The sequence below is a fragment of the Geospiza fortis genome, unplaced genomic scaffold (assembly GCF_000277835.1).
Source record: "Geospiza fortis unplaced genomic scaffold, GeoFor_1.0 scaffold194, whole genome shotgun sequence".
Lineage (NCBI taxonomy): Eukaryota > Metazoa > Chordata > Aves > Passeriformes > Thraupidae > Geospiza > Geospiza fortis.
This window is the reverse complement of record NW_005054322.1, coordinates 4,176,698-4,196,716: the sequence shown is the minus strand read 5'-3', so window position 1 is coordinate 4,196,716 and position 20,019 is coordinate 4,176,698. Positions and strand designations below refer to the sequence as shown.

At 38.9% G+C, this 20,019-nt stretch overlaps 1 protein-coding gene across 1 annotated transcript in view; it reads right to left on the bottom strand.

Moving 5' to 3' along the window:
- Window positions 1–20,019, bottom strand: part of RB1 (RB transcriptional corepressor 1) — a 71,294-nt gene that overhangs the window by 3,458 nt on the left and 47,817 nt on the right. Inside the window, exons 17-23 of the mRNA XM_031056820.1 lie at window positions 4,546–4,664; window positions 3,971–4,119; window positions 3,157–3,302; window positions 2,504–2,608; window positions 1,421–1,534; window positions 1,170–1,336; window positions 293–323 (exon numbers count right to left, since the gene is read on the bottom strand). Of these exons, the coding sequence (XP_030912680.1) occupies window positions 293–323; window positions 1,170–1,336; window positions 1,421–1,534; window positions 2,504–2,608; window positions 3,157–3,302; window positions 3,971–4,119; window positions 4,546–4,664 (831 nt within the window). The remainder of the gene's footprint in view (window positions 1–292; window positions 324–1,169; window positions 1,337–1,420; window positions 1,535–2,503; window positions 2,609–3,156; window positions 3,303–3,970; window positions 4,120–4,545; window positions 4,665–20,019) is intronic.

The window sequence follows — 20,019 nt, the reverse complement described above, 5'->3', positions numbered from 1 at the left end:
TGCTAATAAATCTTGAAACCACTCCAACTTTCCAGATTATCCAAAAAAATTAGGAGTTCTTAAAACTCTGGAGTTTTATGAACGCTTATCTTGTGCCAAAGCAACTAAAATAAAATGCAACACGTTTTGAAGGTGAAGTCTAGATATTTGAAAGGAGTTAACAGGACTTCTCTGTAATTACTATATTAAATCAGAAGACTCACTGGCCTGCTCTAGAGATGTGAGCAGGCTACCCCATTCCTCCAAAAGTTATATGCATTTAAGACCAGACATCAAAGATGTTAGAACTCACCCCAAATGATTCTCCAATGGACACCAAAATTCTGCCAAATGAAGAAGAGAAGTTTAAGCTCCACTTAACAATGACAGAAGCATTGACTTATTTGCACGGGTTAGCACAAGGCATTAACAAGGTCTCTCTCTGTGTTAACAGTGCAAATCCATACTGTGCTTTACTGTGTTGAGACATTTCTCTTTGAGCCACTGAATACTCAATTCACCAAATGAACTAAATCACACAGACATGAAATTGTGGCTTGAAAGAATCAGAGGCCCCCATAGTCTATCCTGTATCATCAAGAAGAGCCTTCAGTGCTGGGTACCCAGACAATTATCCTTCAGGTGTCTGCTAATGAAAGTCATGCAGGACTTCAACCTAAAATACACAATAATATTTAAACTTTTGTGCACAGTGGGACTGACCTGATCCTAGTCTGAAAAGCCACTGGAAACTGGTACATTTACTGTCATCCTCATCTGCTAAGAACCAGTAACCAACAGTGTGAAATGTTCTGTTCAGCCAGCTAAACAAACATTTTGTTGCAGAAAAGTATTTTCTCTTTAAAGAAGCTGACAAAGCTCATCAGTGTTTTTCAGGAGTATGATGCAGGGTCAAAGCCAAAACATTTAGAGTAACTAGGTCAGGAAACTTTTCTTTGGTGGGGAGTAAAAAAAAAAAAAAAAAAAAAGAGGAAAAAACCTCCTTGAGCACAACAGAAAAGCACTGAATGATGAATAAAAATTCCAAATACAGGGAAAAAACTATTAACCAGAAATTATATGATAGCCACAGACTACTGACAAACTAGACTGCAGTTTTCCAATTTGCTTCCACTATAATCCCCCAAATACCTTAAATCTAGTCCAAAAAATGCTTGTCAACAACCTACCTAGACCTTGGAGTCATCTTTGTGGGTGACTGAAACCCATCAGAGAATTTGTATGGGCTCTTCAGAGGTGAGATGTAGATGTTATTGCCAGCAGGGACACGCCGAGGAGAGTTGGAGAACTGGTAAGGACTGCGAGGAACGTGTGGGATTGGTGACAGAGTGGGAGGCTATAAAAATAATAAAATAATCATAAACTTTTATTGCCTATATATTTCTAGTCTATTGAATAATGAACAGAGCCAATGGCTTACCCTGCTGGAAGCATACTGCAAAATGTTTGTTTTCAGCTTCTGCATAAACACTAAGTTGTAAAAGACTATGATGGAGTCATATTGTTCTTCTCGGATAAGAACACGTTTGAAAGTCTGCATAGAGGGAGAAAATCATACACAGATTTAAAAAAAAAAAGGAATGAAAATTTTACATTTGACAAACTCATGAAGCCACTCAAAGTCTGTGTTAGATTAAGAGCTAGGATGGCACATGAGTTATATGCAAGCCATTGTAATTTCTCTAAACTGGTTGGAGATTTTTTCAAATGTGTTTGAACACCAGCACAAGCACCTACTTCATTAACTGGCACAGTCCCTTGGTGTGAACATAGTTCTAACATTTTCCAAATTTAAGAATTATTTGCTTTCACACTCATGTATCAAAAAGTCTAGACTACTGTGCATGCCTTGGAAGGCTAAAAAACTCATTACTGACCTGATGGGGATAAAATAGTTCTATAGGCTTGGAGACAGAAGTCTGGAGTTTAGCCAAGATCCACAAATACACTATGAGAAATTCTGCTACTGAGGGGGTACTACAGTTCCATTAACTGGTGAGGGTTTTTCTATAGATTTCATTACTGTGCTGCGCAAAAATTTCAGTACATTGAAGTTCCTGTGAAGGAAGGAACTTCTTCATGTTAGAATTAAGCCTGCAACTTTAATACATACACAGCTGTTTGATATATAGCCATACATCTCTATTTGCTATCAAACTGCATATCTGTTGAAAGCTTCTGTAGAAAGTAATCTGCTTCTCTTCCCCCTGATGCTCCAAGGAAGTTAGACAACTCATAAAGAAACTTGTGTTACTTTTGAAAATCTTACTAGCTCTAGACATAAATTTGTCATCTAGACTCCAAATACATAAACCATTGTTACGTAGTTTTCACAAGACGGAATGAAATTTGTTTTCTGAGGAGAGTTACCAAACTATTTATGCCAGATGCTTAAGAGATATTTAGTATTAGAGTCAGTTTTCTCCTCCACAAAATGGAGATGCAGTGAAGCAGAAATTTTCTGGCTTTTTTATGGAGGAATAACATTTAAGAACTTCCATACCTCTTGATTTGTGTTGCAAAGCTCCTTGTATGCTGAAACTATCATTTTAAATCGAAGATCTACATTCTTTACTTTGCATATGCCATACATGGAACACATCATGATCTATTAAAGAAACAAGACATCTGAAAATTAATTCAGCTTCTTCATTTCAAGTTAAGACAAAACTTTATTTTGCTGATTTTGCTCTACAAACTAGCAGACAACTCAACTTAGAAAGGACTTCTAGAACATAAGTTAACATAATGCTACCTCCATTTCTATGTGACAAACAACTAATTGGAGCTGATGGTACCTTCTCAAACTCCTATCATATGCTGCAATTTTAGGGTAGAATAACAAATAAATTTATCAGCCACACATGTCGTCTACCCAAAGAAAATCACTATATTTTTATGCAAATTATTAGAAATTGTGGTCTGTCTTCATTATTTTGTAAAAAGCTCAAAACTGTATTTGAAGGTGTCATATCAAGTAATTGCCAGTGCTTAAAAAACTGAGATGACAGACTTCAGTCTAAACTAAGTTCTCCTTTCAGTGATCATTAGATTAATAAAAACTCCAGAGTACAATTTCTAATGGCTAAGAACATACAAAGAACATTTTGTTCAGGAGAGTCTTTTTAACTTTTTACAACTTTTTGTCAATATTACCTGGTCCAGGTGCCTGTCTCTCATTAGCTCATACTCATTTTGCAGTGTGTGCTGGAAGAGGGTCCAGATCAAGGGTTCCAGGTCAGGATGGTCAGAGAGAAGGTGAAGGAAAAGGGTATGGAGTCGACGATAGGCCAGTAGATACACTTCAGAAACAAAGCAAAATAAACTGAAATTGTTGTAACAGGAGCATACAAAATGAAAGAAATGCAACGAAGGAGGGACACCATTGTACTCTTCACTGTCTCCAAAGAAAAAAACTACCAGACATCAAGTGAAGGTCATAGAAGCCAGGCTCAAAATAAATGGAAAAGGTTTTCATACAAGAGACAGCAGACAACATGGAAGGCCACACCAAGCACCACTGCACATGTCTATGTCAATTCAAACAAGCACCTGGAACACGATTCTGCTGAGAGTTACTAAGCAGACACAGCACAAAGGTTCAGCAAACGCCCCAAGTGGGATAAAGATCAAGCCTGGGAAAGCACCAGCCATGTTTGCCCACTTGTCCAGCTTCACAGGACATCTCTGTATGGTCACTGCTGGGAAAAGGATGCTACGACAGAAGAACCCTCCATCTGAGCCCATATAGACATTCTTGCAGCCAGGATAGGGAAGTTTTCACTTCTAACTCGCAGAGTGCACACAGGAATCACCTGCTGGCACCATTTTGCCCTTTCCTCCAGAGGTTTGCCTAGTGTTCACTACAGATTCTACAACAAACTTTTCAGAAATGCTGAGTGCCAAAACCCAAAAAGGATAAAGGGCAAGAAATAACTTTGCAATGTCAGCACATGCAGGAGGAACAAACCTTTCTTGTAGAACAGAGAGAGGGAGGTAGATTTCTGTGGTTTCTGCGGTGTTTGGGGGGTCACAGCAGGTGGAACATCTGGAGGGGAAGTAGCACTTAGAGGAGGTCCAGATGCTTTCTTCTTAGGAGATTTCACAGGAGAAAGATAGCTGGAGGTTCAATATATATTAAGCATTTAACATCACAGAATGAAGAAATTTCATTGTTCAATTCTATATGAATAACACTTGCAGGATCTCTTCCCTCTTCCGCATTAGAAGAAATAAATTGCTACTGTGACCTGTTATTCCCAACACCTGACACAGGGACTTATTTTTTCCTAGGCAAGTAATGAATGTAACAGTTTACAATTACATATTTTATAGGGGTGGGGAAAAATATTTCAACATTTGATTTAACTTTCAACGTATAATAAATATCTGCAAATACAATGGTTTAACAAAACTTAAGTACCAAGCCTAAGATGTATGAAAACGGAATACAGCTGGATTTGAATATTAAGAGTAATATCAATTACATTAATATTAAGGGTAATATCAATTTCACATTTCCCTAGACCTCAGGCATTCACTTACAGGTCTGCAGCAGTGTGGTTATGCTGGAAAGGTGTACTGGGAGTAGAAGTGGGTTCAGGCTGATCAGCTTGGCCTTCTCGCTCTTTTGACTGCTTGATAAGATCAAAGAGAGGCGACCCCTGGAAAAATGACAGGAATCCTGCATCACACTAAGAACAGACAACAACTCTGAATGGATTTCATTCCTTCTCTAAAACCAACCACCAAAATGTGAACCTCAACAGAAGGTTAAACCTTTGAAATACCTCAGAACACTCATACTTTGCAAGATGAATTTTAACCATTTAATTGAGTTATTGAATACATCAAATGTTTTTTTCCTGTTTCAGCAGCAGTCCATTAGGTATAGGTTAACTGCAGATTTGAGACAGTTGTATTAGTTGTATTCTAGAGTCCTTTACTACTTCTTATCAGAGCCATTTCTGAAAAGAAGAGTAATAAATACAAGAAAGCACACAAAAGGTCACATTTCAAAAAACACAGAACAATACAAAGAAAAAATCCTCCCAACTACCCCAAAAAAATCCAAACCAAAACCAACACCCAAGAAACAGCTAAAGGAAACCTCAGCCCAGTGGTGACTGAAAGTTACTGCTGTACCTACTGTCAATCCATTTTTGCTACAACATCTACCCAATATTTTACATTTAACAATATATAATATATAAATAATATATAAGCCACAGTCACTTAACTGCACTGGGGACTATTTAGTCTCTGCATATCATATTCCAGAGCCACCCCTGAAAAGAGTGAGAGTGACTCTGGATACATTTAAAGTCTCTGCTCACATGGCCCAAAGCAAACCCTGATTTTGATTTGAGGCTAACTACCAGTACTTTAACCAAGTCCTCTGGAATACATCTGAAACAAAGAGCTCAAGGTATGAGGTGAGAGAGAAGGAGCAGAGAGAATGTGCGTGTAATGGAGGAGGTTCTGGCTGAAACCACATCAGCCCTTCTGCTGACATCAGTAATAAACAGCAGTCCTGCAGAAACAAAGTCTCAGCCTGCCTGCATGTCACACACAACAGAATGATGCTGAGACAGCAAGACTGCATGGGAAAGTATTTTGACACTTCTCACCAGTGCAGCATCAGAACTCCTGAAGCAACAGAGGTACATTTGGGTAGCAAATATGTGCCTTCTTGAGAGTGAGAGGCGGGGGAAGCAGCGTCCATAAAACTAAGGGTTAAGTGGGCAAAACCAGACATGCAACATTTTCCTCAAATGATCTTCCCAAGAGACAGCAGGAACATCTGTCAGCTCATTGCTCTGTACATAATGCATTGTCTCATGGTTCCTGGTCTGTTTGATCTTCCAAATGCACATTTTAGATATTAAAATGTACTGGCACAGATGACAAACCTATAGCTACGAACAGGAGCAGAGCATGCATGTAAAGCATGCAGCATCACCTGGCTAAGGCAATAAGAAATAGCCTAGTAAAATTAGAATACATTTACTAGAACTGAAACTAGCATTAAGATATTTCTTATTTAGAGTTATTCCTAAAAAAATAACACCTTTTTTTAAGTGCATCAAATAGGAATTCAGAGTAACAAGAAAAGAGTGACGAGATTTACAATTTTTCACATTGCAATTTTTACATTATGATTTTGGCAATACTGGAGCTGTTTCATCCATAGCAGAAAAAAACAACATTTAGTGATTCATAACCACATACTTGTTTCTTCATCATTTCTCAACCAGTTCAGCTCTTGGGCTGGTTTGCATCACTTTTCTCTTCATTTAGGAGGGCAGGCACTTCTCACTTGTGTGTCTCAGTGCTGCCCTTGCTGGAAACACAGGCACATGACCTCCATTTCTCATTCTTCTGGCCACTTGGCCTCTTCCTTTTTTATTACTCCCACTAGCACTTCACTTTGCTCTGAGGAACCCAAATTTCTTTCCCCGAGCAATCATTGCTGAGATATCTTGACTAAGAGTGAACCCTGCTTCATTCACATCACATTTTAGTGAATAATGAGTGGAAAAGTATTGTTTTTAATGAAGGAGGAAAAGGGGTTGATGAAAGGGAATGAGAGGTCTAGAAAGAGACGCAAAAGTTACTATTCTTGAGTTAGCACTTGAGACCAGCAGTTCCAGGTCCTCTCTCACCCCTGCTCCAATTTTGCTCACATTATTCTGAGTGTGATTCCACTAGATAAGGTTTGGGACACAGCAGTTTGCTACACACAGAAGGATCCGCCTATTTCTGCATCATTTCCACTCCTCTTCCACCTGCCAGCCTCAACAACCAGACAACCCCCACATAAGTCAACTAAACCATCAGAAAGCTAACAGAGAAAGCAAACCCAGATTTAAATCTGCTCTGCAGAGAATCACAGAGTCAGAACAAGCACTAAGAACAGACAGGGCAGCCACACCATGAAGGCTGGGAGCAGAGCAGAACACAAAGTGCAAGATGCTGTGCATTTACTGACAACAACCTATTCCACAACCTGAGTAGCGTGTGGAATTTTATCTGACAGGAACGTAGAGAACTGACTGCTGCTTTCCATCAGTTAGATGGAAAGGGGCTATCTTCAGCAAGAGGATATTTTTGTGTAGAAACATCTACCCATAGAGCCCAAACAGCAAGATGCAGTGAGTCCAATACAACTCTTTTGGTTCCCACAAATACTAATTGATGCTGTGGTTAAAAAGGCAAGACAAAGAGGGTGCTGCAAGCCACCTGGCCCCAGCAGTGCAGAGCTACCAGCACCAACAATGGCAGGGCGTGAGAAAGCCCCGTTCAATGTATGTCCCTGGGCTAACCACAGCCTTGCCACCTATGCTGGCTGCACACACTTGTCAGCCCTGCAGATGCATGAGCAGGAAGAGGTTATTTAGCTTTCAGATCTCGTGACATTTAAAGTAGGTGTTTTGCTGATCACTATTTCCACCTTCCTCTCAGACTTTAGGTGCAGCCCCCTCTGCTCTTTCCCCAGGGACCCCCAGCACTCTCACGGGTACCTTTCCAAGTGCATGGCCACATAGTTGGAGAATTAGGTGCTGCCCTGACAAGACTGATGCCTCACAAAAACCTGTGTGTGCCACAATGCAGCAACACAAAGAGAGGGGTTTTATCAAGTGCAACTACCCCCATGTTGTAAAACTGATGCATTTAATTACTGCCATTTCTCCTTTCTTTATACTTGAACACAAAAACCGCTTCTATTCCATGAATTCAAAGTGCATTCTGCAGCTTGCAGGGCGTTTCCAAGCTTATCAGGGCAAATTTCAGCTTCAGTCCACAATTTGGTATTCAAGACTCAAATGAGAGAAATACAACATCATTTACCAAGCAATTACCAGTCCACTAAGTAATAATCACAGAAGAACTTTAACCCCCAGGTCCAGCTTAATCGAACAGGAATGTTTATCAGGAACTTGTTTCTAAAGCCATGTTATTCACGCTATCTTTTACAAATTTCATATTGCTTTTTAAAGCTTTTAAGCAGCACTTAAGGTGACCAGGTCACCTCCAATGCATTGCTTTAACAGGAAAGAATATTTGCAATTTGTATGTTAATTTAATGCTCAGTAAGTGATTAATGTTACTAGATGCAGCCACAGAACGAATTTCAGTAATTAAGCAAAACGTTGATTTTCATTCGAGACTTCTCTGTGATGGCTACAGAAACCCCATTTTATTAGTGCAAAAAGTGAGAAAGCAAGAAATGAAGAGGTAAAATTTCTCAGGGTGAAAAGGCTGCTGGAATCAGAATGAAGAATAAGGCTGAAGTTTGACTCAGTTCCCTCTCAAAACACCCAGGGCTAACTAACTCTCCAAGGCTAAACTCTGTGCATTAAGTGGGGCTTTGTTAAGAGTGGCTTTGCAGGATGCCTCCCTGCAGCAACACTTACATCACAAGCATCTGCAGTGATTTTTCCCCATCTGAAAGCTCCTTTTATGGAAAAAACAGGCAGAATTTCTTATTTGCTACTCTTTATTTGGCTACAGTTAAACTACAGGACACACAGGTGCTTCCCTGCTTCCCAATCTTTGTATATTGGCTTTATCCCAACTACATGTTTAATTGGACTTTGGTTTCCGTGAAAATATTTTTAAAAACTCTAACTCCTTATATATGGGGAAGAACCACCCGGGGATTTGGCTGTATCCACTGACCACAGAGGAAAAGCCCTGAGCAGCTTTACTCTAAACAGTACTACTAGTAGTTCACTAATAAAAAAATCTGCTTTTGTCTTTGTTTTCTATATGCTTTATGCTTTTGTTCTTGGTAATAATTTCCTAATATATTTTCAGGTTTTAGTCATCTGTTCACATTAAATTTTAATGCAGTGTTTAGCACTTAACTATGTATATATCTCAATGCCAAAGTTCCTCGGGTGCTGGGTTTTTTTTTGCCTCGGGCTTTCTTTTTTCCTTTTTCAAATTATTAAACCAGTCAATACAACACATAATGTTAAGACATGTTTTTCTTCATAATGTCATAAAAGGTGGCAGTGATTTTGTAAGGCAAAACAGAGCCAGTGACAGCTTTGGAATGGAAGTGCAAGGACTGGTTCAGCACAAGCTATTTCCAACCCTTTTTCCCAAGGAAAATTGCATGCCCAGAAAGTTGGCTTTTGTTTGCAACTGTGTTTTCAGAAGTTTCATGTGACAATTAGTTACCAGAATTCTGAAATAATTCAGACCTGCTAAAACAAAGTAGATGTCACAGTCTAAATTGAAATAGTATTGATCATGAAAAAAAAATCTACAAAATTAAGGATTGTGTCCTAATTTCACACAAGAGTTGTGTTATATAAATTATGTTCATAGTGGGGCTTTTTTTACAAAATTTATAAAGAAAAATATTAAAAACTACAGTGTTAATAGTTTAATTCATTTAAGAATACTGGCAGATCTGCTTTTAACTCCATACAGTGTGTGTATGTTTAATACATGTCCTATTCCTATCCCACTCATCTTGAGCATTTAAGAGTCATCCAGCTTCGTGAGGATCTCCTTTTATCTAGTGATAAAGGAGTTCAAATCTCCCAGAGAAGGAAAGCCAGGCTGGCACAGCCTGAATATACAACTTACACTTCATTGCTTTAAATGATGCTGCAAATCCATTCTCCTCACAGCTTTGCAATAATCTACTCTTCCTTGGAAGTCTCTGGAAAGACCTGGCAAATCTTGTTGGAAATCAGACTTTATTTCAGAATAATCAATACCATACTTTTCCAGCCCCTCTGCTCCTAAAATTACTCTTCACCAAATGAACACCAATTAACCAGTTCTCTATGATTTAGAGCATCTCTTAGCAAAGGTCCTTGGGACCTACCTCACTCTACAAGAGCAGTAAAAAAGCATCATGAAAATACCTTCCTAGCAATGCAGAAGGAATTATGTGAAAAGACTTTTTAGCCATAAAGATGACAGAACTTCTGTCAACATAGTGACTAAAACTATTGGTTATGTTCAAAAATATTCCACAAACCAGTGATAATGCTTGGCAAATAGGAAACTTCTGACACAGTTACTGGTTTGTGTCTCTGCAACCAATCACCAGCTCAATACTGAAGGGAAAAAAGAAACTCTGTTTGTTTGCCAAGCCTGTGAGACTAACCTCTTAAAAATCACTTTGAAAGGAATTTTGAAAGACAGTCTACAAGCAGAAGTATCCTTTCATACAACTGTTTTGTATGCACTGCTCAGGGTGACTCTAGGCAGGCTGCTACTACAGGGTTTGCAGCTCTTGCACCACTTTCTTCAGCAGTTTTTCTGCTCATTTAACACAAGTGCACACGCAGGTACACAAAGCACTACAAAATACAGCAACCCTTGTTTTTTTGCTGAACATTATCCAAGAAAATATAATTTTAGGTTCATTTACCACACGTTTTTTTCCCCAAATCAATTGCTATGAGCATCTTCCAGAGGGATCTGTGTACTGCACTGGCAGTGCTGCTGCAGAAACAATCTGTATCTGAAGTAATTAGCAAGTTCATCATCCAGCTCCCAGGGCAGCCAGGCTTCAGTATGACTAAATCTTGGACAAATCTCAAGATTTTTGGGCAAGAGCCAGAGGTCTCAAGGACAACTGAATCAATACCAGCTTCCCACCACCATCTGCACAGAAAGTTGTGTGCAATAAACCAAAGCCCACTTGATGTGAACCACTTGGCTGCTGGAAATGACAATAGATCAAGAAAAAAATCTTGAGGTTGAAAATTTTTCAGACAGCTTTAAGCTCTGGAAAAACTACAGGGTGTAATGATTTTCAGCAGAGGAAGTAGAGGAGAGATGCTTTAAGGGACCATTAGGTTAACAAACATCAGGCAGTACTAGAAATAACAGTTCTACAGTTATTTCTATGCAGGAACAATTCTTACACTGGGGAGCAAAATAGCACTCAGGCACTTTCTTCAGAGGAACTTCTGGGTCACAAAATGCCTATCTTGGTAAAGACAACTTATTTACATAATTACTATAGTAACAATCAAATTGTCATAGTATTGCTTCACATTTTCCATCAGTTTCATTTACACAGTCTCAGTCCCCAGAAAAACAATTAAGAGCAGTTCTGGGAAATACGTTCACAAGTACAAGTGGAACCATGACAGTGAAGTGCCAGCTCTGAGACTTTGGGTCAAAGCCCAAGATTCAGTTTCAAGTTTAGTGCTCTTTCCAATTTCTCATTAGCTGGACAAATTTAGGTACAATGTACCATAAACAATTCTCTTAACAACCTAAAAGCACTAAGTGTGCCAAGAAACTTTGTAGGCAGCAGTTTTTGAAAGAGCAGGAGAATATCTTTTAGCAATGTAACCAAGGAGCCAACCAATTACAGATTGAGCAAAAGAAGATATAACAGATAACCTGCAGAGGATGTGACCAAGCTGCATGCACGGAACGAGCAATTCCCCCAGAAAAGTTAATACTAGATAGGAGCTGTTACAGGTCTTCAAACCATTCAGAGCTGACTGCTTGTGATATTTAAAAGAAAAAAAGGACTATAAATATCTTGCATTACTTCATATAATCTAGAAGAGGAAAATGGCACATTGTTTTTGGAACTTCATTTTGTGCCATGTTTTGTAAGAAAACATGCCAACATGAGCATGCAAACCATTTTATGTCATGGATTTATCAACCAATTCTGGAAAACATTTCAATATGAAGAAAATTACAGGTGACAAAGAAGAAAAACCTGAAAAAAATCCATGTCACAACATTCTGGGTAGAAACTCACCCTCTGAGAAGAGTTTTGATCTCAATTTAAGCCAATACTTGTATGACTATCATGATGAGCTATCTCAAGCTCAGTTGTCTATACCCTGGTATGAGCTCAAGGCAGACAAGACCTGGCAGCCACCCTGCTGTGCTTGGCTTTAAGCAGAAGCACATGCAGAGCTTCTGAGTGCTCAGTTGGCAGAATTTAAGAAGATATTTCCAATTAAGCATTTCTGCCTTACAAGCAGTTATTTGACAATCAGTCAAAATGTAGCATAATAGAGGTAAGGAAGACTTCACTGGAAATCAAATTAACAAGAGAATGTTAAAAAAGGTCTTGGGCTATTATTTATAGTTCATTAAAAAACAAAACAAAACATTCTCCCCAAACTGAAAAAAAAAATTGACAGTGTGATACAAAACAGTATAAAAATCGCTAGAAACACCCTGAACTTTTCAATAACATGTCTTACCAGACCTGAAATGAAAACTTGGAAAAGCTTTTTTTTTTCTGTTACACCTATTTCATACTCACTTTTTACTAATTGTATACATCTATTATTTTATCAATTACTAAGTGTTTTTCCACTCTGCTTTCTCTCAAAATGTTGATTCTGAGGGAGATCACAGACTGAGTTGGGATTGGAAGGGACCTTAAAGGTCATCCAACCCCCTGCCATGGGCAGGGACACTTTCCACCAGACCAGGTTGCTCAAAGCCCCATCCAGCCTGACCTTGAACACTCCCAGGGATGGGACATCCACAGCTTCTCTGGGCAACCTGTGCCAGTGCCTCCCACCCTGACAGTAAAGAATTTCCTACTAATATCTAGTCTAAACCCAGCCTCTTTCAGTTCAAAGCCATTTCACTTGTCCTGTCACTGCATGTCCTTGTCAACAGGAATAAAAGACAGCACAGAGCTTTCTACTAAAATAAAAGAAAGAAAAAGTGCTGCTCTCCTTACCACCCCAGCTTTTTTCTGGTTATTCCTTCACTTCCCACCACTCACCTCAAGGGTAATTTCACTGATCTACAGCCTTCGGTGGCTTCCATAACTACAAACCATAAATTTGCATAACCATAGGAGAAACAATGCAAGAATTACTGTGTCAGCAGAATTACTAGGTCATCATTAGTTTCACATGGGTCTGAAGCAGAGAAACAATTGTTAACTATTATTATCAAATGTAAGAGTATCCTTTAGCAAATTATATCAGTCAGAAGTATCTTACACTGAAACATGGAATATTTGAAATATCCATATACATGGAATATACATTAAGTTATTCTAGGATCCTTAAAAAGAAGACTAAAGAAACCTTAAAACAATGCAATATACCAGCTTTAATTTTTTGTAAGACCAAAAAAATGTAGCTAAACTGGCAAAGAAGGGTTAAACCAATAAAAAGGTGCAAAAAAATCTAAACTATTTATCTAAGATCTAAGTGAGTGTGTGGATGTGGTAAATGCAGACCACACTTGGACAACATCAACATCTGCAAGAAGTCTGAGCTCACATTTCTGCAAACTAAGCCAGTACTACTTTTCAGAAAATAATGTAAGCTGTGATATTCTGTGCCTTTTCTCATGGCCACACAAGAATCTTTTATGAAGACTGATCAGTGACGGCCAGCTCAGGCTCTGGAAGAACACACAGAAGGTGCAACATTTTCCCTTTGGATATTTAGAGCAAAATTATGTGGGATATTAGAGAACCACAGAATGGTTAAGGTTGGAAGGGAACACAGTGGGGCATCTGGTCCAATCTCCCTGCTCCAGCAGGGTGTTTAAAGTCCAGTGCATTTCTATTTGGATGCATTCACAGGGATGTAGGAAAACAACATTTACCTTCTTCAAGGTTTAAAATCTACAGTCATAAATGATAAAGATCGTATTTGAGTGGGTTTTTTCCAAAACACCACAAACCAGATCCACCACCCCCCTTCACACTTAAGAAGCACCAATGCAGAAACTTCCCTCCCCCAATCTCCCTTCTGCGCTACACATCTGCTACACATCTGTGCAGTGAAGGACCCAGACTCAGCATCCCACCTGCAGCCCCTTGCCCACCCACTGCAGAACCTGAAGGCAGAACCCGGGTTGGAGGCTTTGTGCAGGACCCATGAGGGCAACCAGTTGCCTCAGAGAGGCTCTACAAAAGCCATGTTGAGAAGTACACACCCAGCTGGGGACTAAAAAGCCAAATCTTGCCAAGGCACAGGCATGTGGGTCTTGGGCCTTCGTAAAGATAATGAGGAAGCCAAGCCTCCTTTTAAAATAACATTTCAAAAGAAAGGATTTCAAAGACTGTCAAGACTTTTGATGCCGCCCCCCCTTTTTTTTTTTTTTGGTGCTCAGATTCCCCTGAGTAGGAAGTTGATTTAAAATCAAGAAAATGTTATGCCCTCTGCTCTCCCCTTCCTCTGTACAATGATTGCTCCTTTTAATTATATGACCTTGGCATACAATTAAAAACTGCATCATGTACATAGAAAGAACTTATGAGACTCTCCCTGAAGCAATAAATCAATGACATTAGGCAATACATGAAGAGTACATATCAATAAAGCAGTACAACTGACTTAGGTGATCAGGTGCACTCAATTACTAAATGATCAAAACATGCTTCCCTGATCTCATTAAACTACAAATATCCTGCTATAAAACACAAATGAAAAATGTGAAATCCTTCAATAACAATGTACTTTTCTATCAAAGCTCTGCATTTTTATTGTGAGAAATTCTTGGTCATTTGTAAACAAAGCAAACACCAAGTTCAGTGTTTCTGAGGCAATCACTATGCTTTGCATCCTAATTTGAGAAAATTCAAGTCTTTTAATCCTGTTTTTTCTCCCTTAAATTTAAGAAAAGCTTAATCAGCTTCTTAAAACTTTTCTTTTACTTCAGTCAGTCTTTTTGGAAGAAATTTCATTGAAACATATTCCTGCAGAAACCCTACATTTTGCCAATGTTTTCCAACAAAAGCATTTCAAACTCTCTGCTAGTACTAGCAATCTGGTTGTAGCATCTCTTTTAGCAATTTCAAAACAGAAGATCCCCAAGCAGTGTTTTAAAAGGCATCATGTGCTCATTTTAAGTCTTGATCACTCCATGAACTGTCATTGTGCATGACTTAATCAAAGTATTTCACCTCTATTTTACTGAAGTTACAAACAACCACATTGAACTTGTTACGGTTTACTTCCTGTGGGGTAAGCAGATGCAGGAAGGTTGTGATGACTGGGAAGATATCCTCTCCTGAGAAGGGATTTTCAAGTGCTGAGCTTACAGAAACCCCCCCAAAATGTTTCCCTTTAGCTCTCAAGCTCCAGAGTGTGTGAAGGTCTCACATTATGCAGACAATAATGCAATTCCAAGTTCTGTTGAATTTTACAGCTTCTCATATTTGCTCTAGAACAAACAAACCTGAACTGAGCTCAGCCATTTCTCCCAAACTTGCCTCTCACATACTTTCACGTGAGATTAAGAAACCATAACTCTCAAAGACCTAGGTTGAATTTTATTCAGGATAATCTGCCTGCCTCAGAAAGTATAAAGAATAAAAAGAAGACTTAAAAACACAAGCTGACCTTGAGATTTCACCACATTGCTTCTGGTAAAGAAACAGACCTTTTTCACACTGACTTAGGTATACGCACTTAAGTTTTTCTGTGCATCTATATGCACACTCCTGATTTTTCAGAGAAAGATGGACAAAGAATACATTGAAATAGTTGTCAAATTTAAAAGAGTTACTTTGATTTGAATGCACTTTTACTCCGCTGTCTTTACTTTCACTGTAAGGAAAATGCTTTTGGTCAGTGTGGGCAGCTCCACTGCCTTCGCCACAAACATACTGGTGTCAAACTCACGGAGAAACCAAAACCCAAAGTGAGCCCACAAGCACAGCAGAACAAGCAGCCAGAAGCCTTACTTATAAATGACTTGTTAAGAAAAGCTCATACAAGGCACAACTACTAAAATATTCAAATCCAGTAGGAATTCTGCTATGTAGACTTCTGTATTTTTTTTCTTAAGTATCCAACAGGTTCTTTATTTGCCATTCAGTGGGCATTTTCTATAGCTACTCTGAAGCATAGAAACCGATGACTGAGCTACAGAAAAACAAAACAGGTTTTATAATTTACTTCCAAGGAAACAAGAGGCTGCAAATTAATGCATTTCTGAGGTTAGACCCAGAAATTACAATCTCAACCTGAATCCATCTCCCTGCTACCTGACTCTCTATTTTGTCCACTTTATAACTGCAGGTGATATGAGGTATCTGTAGCATATTTATTTGTCTGTGATTTTCTAACTCTCTAGACTGGTTGGCCTGAGACAATGAAAACAAAAACCAAATATTAAGAATGAAGACAGTTGGTCCAAAGCATCCAACACCCTTAAATCAGTAAGAAAACTTACAGCACCTTCAATGCACTCTGGATTGGATATTTGCCTGGAAAGCTGTCATCCTTTATCACCCCATCAATCTTATGTAAGAAAGCATGACTATGCATACCCTGTCTACATTACTGCTCATTTTTATCCTACTTTGTGGAAAAATCAATTAGGCATACATGGCTCTCTTTTAATACATTATAAATATCACAATTCCAAATAGTTTACATGAAAATAAATTAGAGGGTAGTAGACCAAGAGCACAGATCTCACTCTTGAGTTTAGCTGAGGCTTTTAAACCTCACACTGCCAAACACCAGGCTAATAGTCTGGCCAAGAGTCAAAACAATACAGATCTGAAAGCCTCAAAGTTGAACATTGCCCCAACACTTCCAGCACAGCTTCACCACTGCCTTACATCAGTGTAAGCACGATGGTGCTTCTCCAAGTTACACATCTGCACTTTGTGCCTCATCCCGTGCTTCAGCATTAGCACAGCTCTGACTGCAAATTATGTATTTGTTAGCACTAGTTTTAAACCAAATAGCTGTCCTCATTTGCTGACTGCATGTGTACACAGCACAAGGGAAGAAGCAGAGAGGCTTAAATGGACAGCAGTAGGATTACTTTGAGCAACAGCCCACATTTAAACTGTTTAAATCAACCATAAAAAACTGCATCAGAACCCAAGGAGTTCAACAAATACAGAGAAAGTTAAGGGAATATTTGTGAGCAGAAGTGGGACCTTTGTGATCCTTCCACAACAACAGGTACCTCATACCTACTAAACCACCATGGACAACAGCTGAAGAAATTTGGCAAAACCCAGAGACTCAAGCAAGGGGTGAACAGGACATTGTAGGCAGCACAACACTACTTGGAGCTTCCCCTACCACCTTTACTGGAGGAACAAAGTACTGTTGCAAGGATATCTCACCAGGAACTGCAGCACAAAGCTTCTGTTCTCAGTGTAGAGCCTTTTTCTGAGGCCAAATACATTATCACAGAATGGTTTGGATTGAAAAGGAGTTTAAAGATCATGTAGTTCCAAAACTGTCACCAGAGGCAGGGACACCTTTGCCTAGACCAGGTGGCTCAAAGCCCCATCCCCCCTGTGGGCTTGAATACTTCCACAGATGGAACACCTTTCCCTCAGAGGACCCACTCCCTTACAGCAAAGGACTGGAATCTCTCATAACAAGAGCACTTGCTCAGGGCATGAGATGTGGGCTCCAGCCTCCCCTCTCCTGCCAGGGTCAAATGGCAGACGTCTCCTAGAAAATGTCTCCCAGAAAAACACCTTGCCACTTTCAGGAAGGTTATTAACAGAGATTCAATGAAAATGGGTCATTTATGTTTTGCATTTGAGAGCATCACTCCATTTCTCCAAGACTGCAGCAGAAAACATCTTAATTATCACATGAGAAGAATGACCTTTGTCCATCCTCCAAAGTTTTGACATTTCCTTTCTTATGTTCTAGGTATTAGCTGATTGCCACATTGAAAAAGCAACAGCTAAATGTGGTCAACAGTGCAGTAAAATGGTTCACAAAGTACCAAGTTGGTTCCATAAAACTTCAGAATACGGGCTGGAAGGAAAGAGCAGTTCTAAGGGAAAGTCAGCTGAAGTATTTGTAATTGCTGTTTACCAGTACTAATGATATGCTAAATAATCATTTAAGTGATCTTATCATGCAGAATTTAAAGAGGTTATTTGCTGACTTACACATTTAGAAAGTAATAGTTCTTCACATTAATCAAGCCCAAGTTCTGCTTTTTGGCAGCAGTTTTCCCCTGACAAGCGTTTTCATGTCAGTATTTATCTAAACTAATTAGCTTACCAGCTTGAATAATTCTTATGAAACTTTTCTTCCCTCCTTAACTTCTTATGTTCCGGTTTTGTGAAGGAAACCAAATTAATATCATAGGGTTTGGGTTTTTTTAAACAGTATGAACTCACACAGATCTTATTGAATGACTACAGCAAATTCTTTCAATAACTTAATAATGTTATACTTTATAAAAAGCAGTATTGGAATGTGACTGTGAGCTTCCTGCTGCCTCTGACAAATAGAGGTTAAAATCATGTGTATATAAAGTCAGAGGCCTCCATTTGGCCAAAACTGAAAGAGACTGTAAACACTGGATGTAGTATTTGCAAATAATTTGGCATGAAAATAAAACATGTCCTCAAGAACCAGTGCAGTGGCACCAGTAATCCTGACACAGAACCAGACTACCTTAATCCTGCTGAGAAAACATATGTTGGGCAAAACCTTACACTAAAGATATGAAAAATAGTAAGCAATTCTTTAGAACTACACAAATTACAGATGTTCTTCTACAAGTTCTGTTACCCTGATCATTTCACCCCCTATGTTTGGAAGAGTTTCCAAAATAAATCACGAGGCTTCTTCTTTCCTACCATTTCTAGTATTTGCCTACTATACCAAGTGTTTTTAAAATTTATTTTAGGTTTCCTTAAAACAGTCGTGGTCTGCACTTGAAAAGTATTTTGAATAAAAAAATTTAACCATGGAACATCTGGCAAATTTCTGCCAACTCAAACTTTGAGTTTTTAATCCCGGGACTTAGAAAGTATAAGAATGAGAAGAGCCAGAACTTGCCACAGTGTTTGGGAAAGGCATTTAACTTATTTCCTGCATTTACAGCAGACAGAAATTTCAAGTATTGATGTTATTTCAATCACGTTTGCAGAGTAACTGAAAAAACCACTTTTTTTCAGTTAGAAAAAAATGCAAATGAAAGTTTAGGAATTCAGGTATTTTGTTCTAGCTAAGGCATTTCTCTTCCTACCTAACATTTTAGAGATTCCTTTCAGTCTATTCCTATCCACTGAAAATCATGCTGTTAAGATTGTTTATAGTCTTTTTTGCATTTTTCTTCCCTCTGAAGAACATCAACATCCACTTTTCAAGCTTTTGACCTCTAAGATCCTTTCCTTCACTGTTTAGTCCATCCCTTTTAAACCAATCAATCCACAGATAAAAGCTTGGAAAGATTTCATCTTTCATCTAACCTCTACTAGCCTACCATGAGATCAACTAGACTTACAGCATCAACCCAAGAGTAGAGGGGGGAAAAAAGTACTATAGCAGCCTAAAAACTCATACAGAAAGAGAGAAATTGTTTCCTCTATCTACAAGCAGGAGAGGAGCAGTTGTGTCTCTTGTAAAGGAAACTGAAACTATTTCAAAGAGGGAAGAGAAGCATTTTAAATGCACGAGAAGAAAGAAGTCTGGATTTTTATTCTGAGCTTCCTGTTCCCTTTTTAAGCAATTACACAATCAACTTTTACCTGTAATTTGTACGGATTTCATATACATTATGCTAACAATGGAGGAGCCTGACATGGAGGAGCCTTTAACTGCCTCTGCAACAGTTGCAAGGGATTAGGCTGGCTAAACAAAAATACTCTTGTGCATCCTAAGTTTTACAATGCTCATTTGAAGACTTTTCTGCCACACCAACACAAAATAGGAAGTTTTCAGTGCCATAACAGCTTCACTCTATCTTCACAGGCGGAGACCACCACTGCATTTTAAGATGGCAGTGAGCCACTTCTCAGAAGCAGTCTTAGAGTGACTTTGGGGAGGCTGAGCAGGCAGCCCCAAAAGACAGCTGAGAGGGTCAAAATACCCAGCCCTGCTTCCTCTATATCTGTTCTTCCAGAGACTTATGGAGGTGAAACTAATGAAGTCTCTTAATGGATCCTTTTGCGTGGCTGGAATCTAATCTAAAAGTACAAATTTTTAATGTCAGTATTTTTGTCACATTCAGTAGCCACAGTAATTACCTAAAGATTATATTTAATAGAGGGTTCTCCATCCCAGGGCTTCAAACTATAGAAATCAGGAC